The sequence below is a fragment of the Marmota marmota genome, unplaced genomic scaffold (genome assembly GCF_001458135.2).
Source record: "Marmota marmota marmota unplaced genomic scaffold, marMar, whole genome shotgun sequence".
NCBI classification, from domain to species: Eukaryota; Metazoa; Chordata; class Mammalia; order Rodentia; family Sciuridae; genus Marmota; species Marmota marmota.
This window is the reverse complement of record NW_026000079.1, coordinates 1962228-1971228: the sequence shown is the minus strand read 5'-3', so window position 1 is coordinate 1971228 and position 9001 is coordinate 1962228. Positions and strand designations below refer to the sequence as shown.

The window sequence follows — 9001 nt, the reverse complement described above, 5'->3', positions numbered from 1 at the left end:
CAAGCTCAATTTTTGCACCACAATCCTACTCTACTTCTACAGTGGAGAGACCATCCTCTCTGCCCCAGGGCGGTCTCCACCCACCCACCCTACCCCACCCGCACCCTCGAGCGGGGAAGGGGAAGCAGGCCCTCCCCATCCCAGACACTACCATCCCAGACTAGCGAGGGTTCGAGGACAAAAAGAGCAGGGGGGAAATCTGTCCCTAGGTGGGGCAAGAAGAGTAAATTGGGGAGAGGATGTTGGGGGCTGGGGTCAGGGAACGGCATGGCAGAGTCACTGGTATAAAGGAACAGGCACCTCATGCCAAAGGGAGAGCCAAGGGCTTCTCCACCCTCTGGGATAGGAGGAAAGGGCCTGATCGGGTCGACTGCTGGGTTTGGTAGGAGGCAAGTGCTTAAATGTTGATTCCTCACATGCAAAGCTAGCCTCCCAGTTTTCTGTGGGGAAATCCACGTGCCCCTGTGCCAGGGCACAGTGGATGACCCCTAGGGCTGGAGTAGAGGGGTTAAGAGCTGGGGTCACCCAAAGCCCCTGTGCCCCTACCTGTCTCTGTATTCTTGGGGGGGCTATTCTCCCAGGCCTTGGAGGATAGTCGTCTCCATTCCACCTCACTGGGTAGAAAGTCCTTCTTGAAATCTAGCTTTTATGAGATAACTTGCAAACCTGTAAAGCACCATACAGATTTAAAGGAGAATAATTATTGAGATCACTACTTTCAGAGGTCAAAAGCAACATTAAATGCTGAAAGGGAACGGGATGGGGGACTGATCCCCTCAGGGCTCTTGAAGCCCTGGGATGGTGGAAAGTGTGTTCGACTGACTTGTCTGTGGGATGGTTTACCTGGCTCTTATCTGTAGTAAAGGTTATACTTTAGTAAGGACTTCCTCAGGCCTGGGAGAAGCTGACTTGGGAGAGTTGAAGCAAGCAGTCTCCATCCTCCCCGAGAGTCCCCAGAGAGGATGGACCACTTTTCCACAAGGGCTGCCCAATAGAGATGGCCAGGCCCCCAGGTACAGGGTGTGTAGGTCAACGTGCTCAGCCTCCTCTGCTGCCCCCAGCCCAGCCCCCCACCTGGCTGAGGTGGTCAGTGCTGCACCCTTTCAAAGACCCTGGGAACGAGCCCCTCATCTATCTGTCCTACAATTAAAAAATCCACGGATTCTCAGAATCAACCCCAGCAGACTGGGAGCTCCCAATCTTAACTAGCAACCTGCTCCAACCCTGATTCCTGAAGATGGGGCGACCAGGGTGGACTCAGCCATTTCCTTCCTCTATTCTTTTTGATACGACTTTTATACATTCTACTGGACCCAGGGGTCCTCGATGCTACTAAACTTTAAACTATCTGAATATCGTCTACTAAGTAACTAGTAATTCTTTCTTTCTTTCTCTAGGATTATATGAAATAAATTTGAATTATTATTATTATTTTGTAGTATTCTTTTCTTTTAAACCCCTCGGTTTCTTTCTTTTTTCTTCTTTCTCTTTTTGGTTAAAAAAAAAAAAAATCTATTTCTCTTAAATCTCACACCTCTCTGAGGGTTCCCGTAGGCCTACTAGGCCTCAGTTCTGGATCTCCCCTCCGCAGTAGCCCCTGGGACAGGGCAGGGGAAGGGGGGACACCCCAGGGATCCTCAGTCCTTAGTCCCACAGCTTCTTCCTTTCTAGTTAATCCCTTTCTTTGTTTGGCTCTGCCGGCTCCCCTGAGGGGGAAGGGGGAGAGGGGAGGGGGAGCCCACCCAGTGAAATCCAATCTACTTGCAGGGCCCCAGAAGGGACCAGGTTCCCCCAGTCCTTCTCTCCACCCTCCATCCCAGGATGCTCCCCCAAGAAAAGCAAATGACATTCCTCCCCAAAAAAAAGTGGGGGAAAAAAGGAACGTAAACCCGAACATATATTAAAAACACTTTTTTTTTTTAAGATTTAACTCTGAATACAAATGTATTTTTTTCTTCTTCTTCTCTCCCTACATATATTCTAAACCTTCTAAAGTTTTTTTATTTTTTTTTAAGGATCACTTTATCATAAAATAAAATATCCTTTTCATATAATAAATTACCTAATAAAAAGTCTTTTTTTTTCATATTAGCCCAGGTTCTTTGCTACATTTATACGGTAATAAACGCCTTTATTAAAATAGAATATTAAATTATAAAGAACTGCTTTTTTTTTTTTTTTTTTTTTTTTTGCTATTTTTGTTTCCTCTCCTGTGTTGTCACCCATCTCGCTCCCTCTCCTACTCTCGCTTTCTCTCCTGTTTTGTTGCTGTGTGTTTTGTTCCTAGGTCTGGCTCACTCAGTAAGGGTGGGATTGGATTGCTGAGCCCCTAGTGTAACAGTCTTTTGCCTTTGTGGGTAAGGAGTGGAGAGGGGGAGGGGGATCCACAGACAGACATCCCTTCTTCCCACCCCCCTCCCGCCCGCCCCTCGGTGACCGAGGGTGCCCATTTGGTTTGGTTTCTATTGTACAGACATCTCAGGATGGCTCACATTGGCGGGAAGGAGGGAAGTTGCCACAGGCCAGTATTCTGGGCTGTGACCTCCTTCCTCTCCCCTCCCAGGCTGGTGGTTTGGAGGGGAAGGCTGAGGAGAGGTGAATTAATTCACAACAGGAGAAAGGAGAGGAGGGGACTCCCTCTGTGCCTCCGTCCCCGCACCCCTTCTCCATTCTGGAAGAATGGGACTCCTGAGCTTTAAGTGCTCAGAGATCACGCACAACAGTCCCACCCCATTCATTATATACAAGATCTCCTGGGCCCTCTGGGGCTCCCATCCCCATCCTCTCCTGGCCCGGCCAGCGGAACCAGGAGGGTTGGCAGGCTGGTGGCAGCCCCAAATGAGCAGTAGGGAGGCAGCAAAGGGGGTGCCAGGACTGTCACAATACATGATTCTCGGAACAGGCCCTGAAGCACCTCCATCCTGCTTTGCCCAGGCCTGACCCCTCTCGTAAGACCTGGCCTCTCTCCTCAACCACAGTGGGTAGGACAGACATTTCATGATTTGCACACTAATAAGGATTCAATAAAGGTTCAGTCAGGTCCAGAGAGGAACCAGGGAAGGGAGCACTGCAGGAGAGGGGGTCACCCCACCACATCTCTCCTACCCCGGCCCTTTCCTGCTTCTGCTCCCCTTGCCCACAGCCAGAAAACCCAGCGTGGGAACTGCTCCCTAAATATAATGCCCATAGGTGAAGAAGGTGGGTATTTGACCCTTTATGTACCCCGGTATTAGTCCCCCTCTCAAAGTGTCACTGAGAACGGGGGATACATTCCATCAAGGGTTGGCGATGTTTCTTTGGAGGAGTGGGGAGAGGGCCTCCCAATGCCTGCAGAGGAACTGAGGGTTCATCAAAAGGTTCTTCCCCCACTTTTCCCCAACAGGCGGTGTCCCCAAAGCTGGGCTGGAAGGAACAGGAGCAAAAGGGGAGAAGGGAGAAGAGAAAGAGAAGGAGCCAGACAAGGCTGGGAGTGACAGCCGCTCAGGGGAAGAAAAAAGAGCTAGAAAAAAGGAAAAAGCAAAGAAGAACCAAAGGAAGGAAGACAGGGAAGAACTGGAGGGGCGGAGAGGAGAGGGGCGCCGCTCTCCAGACTCCTCTAGCCCAGCCTTGCTATGACAGATGAATTCTGAGCCCTTTATTGATTGACAGGCTGCTCCCCATCCCACCCGCCCCACAGAAGATCTATGCAGACTTCTGCTGGGCAGCAGTTCCCCTATACTATAGGAAAGTCTGGGAACAAGTTTCCCAAACAGGATATGGGTGGGGGTGGGGGGGTTGCTAAAGGGTCACGTTAGGAGGTCGGAGGTCAGGACCAGAGAGGGCCAAGAACTGCAAAGAGCACCTCTAGATACAGATGGTAATTCTCCCTCTCCCTTTCCCCACCCCCTCCACAGAGGATAGGGCAGTAACACATAGTTGGGGAGGTGGGCAGAGGGGGTCAGGACGCCTTAGCGGCCACCTCTGGCAAAACAAAAGTTTCTCTTAGCTGCTTCCAGATTTAAGGGTGTGTTGAGGTATCAGAGTTGTAACTCTAGTAAAATTTTCGGTCTGGCCCCCCTCCCAATCTTTCCAAGGCAGGGTGACCAGAGGCTCTGAAAGTGGCCCACCCTCCAGCCACCATGGCCTCCCTTCCACCCCCCCTCCCCAGCGAGCGAATATCTGTAAGCACCTAGCCCTGCAAAACTCATTGATTTCCAAAAGGCCCTAGTGGAAAAAGAAGTCCAGGGCCGGCCCCTGGGGAGTGGGCCTAGGACACACGGGGCAGGGGACTTAAGAGAATATTCGGATGGCTTGCGTGGCTGTGATGTGGCAGACGGGACACTCCGGGTCCGTCCTCTCGCAGATGCGTACTGCACACTCCATGCAGAACAGGTTGTGTCCGCAGGGCACGAGGGCGGCAGTCACTTCGCTCTCAAAGCACACCATGCAATCTCGCCCGCCACCGGGGCTCCGCAGGCCGCCTCCCCCGAGTTTAGAGAAGCCCTGGAGCGGTTCTCCTGGCGGGCGCCTGGGGAGTCCAGCCAGCTCGGGTCCTGCAGAGGTGGCAGGAGATCGGTGTGCGCCGGGCGGCCCAGCCCGGGCCTTGGCCGAAGAAGAGGAGGAGGAGGAGGCGGAGGAGAAGAGCACTGAGGTGGGCGTGGCGTTCTCCTGGCCCGCCCACAGCGGGGGGCTAGTCTCGGCCACGCCGTAGTACACGTCCTGCTTGCCCACGCCATAGCCCGGAAACAGGTATCCGCCGTAGCCAAAGTCCCCGCCTTGCTCGCCCAGGCGCGGGGCCTCAAAGCCAGAGTCCACTCCACACTCGCCAATGCAGCCCAGACTGTTCTGCCTGAAGGTGGAGAGCGGCTTGCAGCCTGGTGGGTGGACCCGCCAGGCGTCTGAGTAGCGGCTGTCGAGCCCGGCGTCGGGACTCCCGGCCAGGAAGTCGTTCTCATTGTTGTACTCGAGGATCTTGCCCGTGCGCACGGCGATGTGCGTCTCGATCTCTTCGCGCGCACGCTCCACGTTCCCCGGGGCACCAGTGATCTCGAACACCGGATCCCGGTCCCGGCTCGGCGTGATAATGTACGTGTTGGTCTGCTGCTGGATGCGCTTGATGGTTGCCCCCTTGGGGCCCACCACCAGGCCCACTACTCGGTAGGGCACTCGCACACGGATGGTCACCTGGCCCGGCAGTGCAGGGGCCACACCGAAGGCTGCTCCTGACTTGTTGCGGGAGGCGCGGATCATAGAGAAGTGCTCAGCTGCTGAGATGATCTCCCGACGGGCTGTGGCCACGTCCTCTCGCCGCCCTGTCACCATGAACACAGGCTCCTCGCCCCGAACCGGTGTCTTGATGTAGGTGTTGGTCTTGGCCCTCAAAGCCTTAATCTTGCAGCCTGGGATACAGTAGGGAAGGGGAAGAGAAATAAACTTACAGGACAAGGAGGTTCATGCTAGGCCTAGATAGCTCCGGGTTCCTTCCCAGATGCCCAACTTTCCTCAAACCCTTCAGTCCGCCCAGTGAAGACTTCACCACTGCACACACAGCCCACCCAACTTGAACAATCCACTCACGGGATCTCAGATCTACCCAGTGTCTCTGTTAACCACAGACTTCAAAACGCACCAACTTCCACTCAAGTTCCATCCAGGACCTTCCGAATTCACTCACTCCTCCGAACCCCCAAATAATCATCCTCCCAGACAAACTGCTCCCCTATATCCATTCAAAAACTCCTCCCCAAACATTTGCTGTCCCCTCAATTTTTCTGGCTATTGACAAACTTCCAAATCACTTACTACCACCCCCATTTGTCACCAACCCCAATCTTTACACTGAACCCCAATGCATTCAGTAACCTCACAATCTACCCCTCATTTAGCCTCCATTCATCACAAGTGTCCTGCAGCTGACTCAGGAACACTGACCTCCATCTGCTCTGTGACCTCCCCCCATGTCTTCTACCCAGTAGTCTCTCTCTGAGGGTCCCCAAATCATAATGCATTTGCAGCAATTGGTGCAGAGGGGGATGCCGGGGAGGGTCTGAGAATCAGAATTTCAAGGGAGAACGGAGGAGTAGGATGATAAAGAACCCCCCCCCTCCCGTGTGGAGGAGCAGCATGCAACCCATGTCACTCCTGTCCCCTTGTCCCTGGGTGGGGGGGAGGAGAGCTGAGATGGCCTAGGGGCTGAGTAGGGTGGTAGAAAAGGGTATTCTGGATCCATACCTCTGCTTTGAAAGAGGAGTGGGTCAAAGCTGGGAGGCTGGAGGGAGAGGCAGGAAGAGAAAAAAGAAATACAAGACAAAGAGACAAAGAGGGAGAAGGGGAGAGAGAAAAGTGAGGGAGGCTGGGGTGCAGCACGGTGGGGAAAGGCTAGAGACCTCCACGGCTGGCTCCACAAGCCCTCTCCTCCTCCTCCACATGCCTTGCGTGCCCCCAGTCTCAGAGGACCACACTCTTCCTCGAAGCACACATGGCACATGCCTGTGAGTTTGCACACATGCACTAAGAGCAGGGGTGTGGAGTGCCTTTATCTCAACAATACCTGTGGGGTGAGCACAAAATACACTTTCATATGCCCCTTTCACTTGCACATGGGGTCCTGGTGTTTCCATTCCCATCCTCCCCAGCCAGCACACAAACTGCACATTCCTGAGCACACAAATAACTTTGGCCCCATTCACACACAGCTGTGCTCACACCCATCTCCACCAACAATTCACTCTCCCCTTTCTCTCTTCCCAACACACCACCTATCCAAATCCAAGTGGTCCACTTTTCTGACTGCCCCAACCCTCCAACCACAAGCCAAAGTGAGCTCTTTCTTTCTTTGTTTCTTTTTTTTAAAATCTCTTTCCTCCACTCCAGATGGCTTCTTCCTCAGCCTTTGGCAGTTAAGTCCTACCTGTTGTCAAGCCCACATCTGTGCTGCTTTAATATCAGTAAATGATTGTTGTATTTGTGAGGCTTGGAGGGTTGCGGAGCTTTAAAGTCCCCTCTCCTGCCACTCCTACTAACATGCCATCTGATGGGCACCTGGGTTCAGGCTCTAAGTTTGGGGTCAGTAACTTAAGTGGGAGCTAGGTATATTTCAGAGTTGGGGCTGGAGTGAGGGGAGGCCAGGGTATACGGCTAAGGAGAAAATCTAGAGGCCTGGAGGGACAGAACTGGGGTGGGCCTCATCCTGGGTTCTGCAGTTCTGAACAAGTATCTCTTGAAGGAAAAACCCACTGGGCCTCACCTTCCTAGAGGTCAAATAGAGAGCATTAAATTGCAGCAGGAGGAGGGAGGTCAGACAAGAGGGAGGACTTCCATGTACTTAAGGAATGAGGGGAGGGGGAGGCATATCTTCTCTGAATAGGAGAAATCCCCCTACTTTTATGATGCAGAGGCAGAAGAGTAAAGAATGACTCCATTAAATTCCGGGTCCTCCCAAGACCACCCCCACACCCAAGAAAAGATATTAGTGTCCCCACCCAGTTCTAGGATCAGGATCCCCAGTTTCTAAGAAGAGGAAATCCAACTTTCTAAATCAGAAATCTCAGGAGATCAGGAGCCCCAGAGGGGTTCAGAGCCATGCAGGGGAGTGGCATCCTCCCCTCCTCCATTCTGCTCTCTAAATTCCCCAGCCCCCAGACTCCCAGTGGATGAGGTGGGATGTGGAGTAGGGCCCCCCCACCGGCCTGCTTCCCCTCCTCCGCCGCCAGAAGCCGGCCTCCTCCCTCACTCCCGGCCGGAATGCAGCTCCTCTATTGTTCCCCACTGTGGGACAGCTCCTCCCCCGCTCCTCCCCCACCCCACACCTCCCCAGCCCAGCCCCTTCGCAATTTCCAAATCCCGCCCCCCCTTTGGGAAACCGGGAGAGGGAAGGGTCCCCAAGATCCCGTCTGCTCAATTTGGACCCTTACCAACACCCCCACCCACCCACCCGCCCAGGGATGCTGGGCTGAGGAGGGTGCGGTATCAGACATTCTACGCTGGATTAATACTACACCCCCTGCCAACACACCCAGACACACACCCCTCGCCAAATTTCCAGGTGAAGCCTTCTCACCCTTACCCCGGCATTTCCCCTCCGGCCCTGTCCCACTTTCTCACTCAGAGACCCCTCTCCAGGCCTCTGGCCCCAGGCCGTGGCCAGCCCAGAACAAAAGCCAGAGAGGAAGCAGCGGTCCACACCAGGACTAGCACTTCCTTGGAGACACCCCTTCCAAAACACCGAGGATCCTCCAACTTTGGTGTGTGGGTAACCACAGGAACCCCTCCTCCCAGCGGCCCCCCATTCCACCTCTCCCCCAGACCCGGACCCTCGGTGAGCCACACCCCCTTCCATTCCTACACTCAGCCCAACAAAGAGACAGATACTCAGGCTGGCTTCCCGGGCCAGGTCTCCCCCAAAGTCCTTAACTCCAGGCAGCTGGGGGTCCCAGGAGTGCCCCCTCCCCAACCTACAAGCAGATACTGAACTAGGGGCTCCTGCGCAACTCTTTGCACATTCCATCAGTTTTTCTAGCTAGGAGCGGACACCCCCTCCGGACAGCCTCCCTGGATTGGGAGGCCGGTCCCCCTCCCCTTTCCCTCTTCCCAGTTCGAGGATATTTCTTTGTCTAAGGGCAGAGCCCTGGGGAAGGAAGGGTCTGGAGAACCGTCCCGACTGAGGGTAGCAGGGAACTTTGTGGCACTTGGAAATCAGGGTAGGGGGCGGGTCCCCCTTTGTGGGGAAGGGACAGGGCAGGGGCGGGCAAGAGAGGAAGAAATGAACTTTCCGCGCGGGGAATGGGGTGCCCCCCACTCCAGCCCACTCCGTGGTCCCGGTGCCCGCTTACCTTGTCTGCCCACGATCTCGGCCACGTGCTCAGAGGTGGGCACGGGTACACACTCCGTGGTGTTGCTACTGCCCTTCAGGCGCAGCTCGGCCTCTTTGTAGAGAGCGCAGAGCTTGGCGTCGCTCGCCCCTTTGGGGGCGGTGGGGGGCTGGGGCGTCTGCGCCGCGGGGGCCGCTGTCGGGGCGGCCGGG

General features: G+C 54.6%; 1 protein-coding gene across 1 annotated transcript; it reads right to left on the bottom strand.

Annotated features, from left to right (window-relative positions):
- Nucleotides 1–1969: 1969 nt before the first annotated feature.
- On the bottom strand, nt 1970–9000 carry Mex3a (mex-3 RNA binding family member A; the record flags this gene model as incomplete). Its single annotated transcript, XM_015502647.2, has 2 exons — nt 1970–5378; nt 8811–9000. Coding segments are annotated over 2 exons (1299 nt in total), but the record flags the coding sequence as incomplete, so codon positions are not given.
- Between the last annotated feature and the right edge of the window lies 1 nt (nt 9001).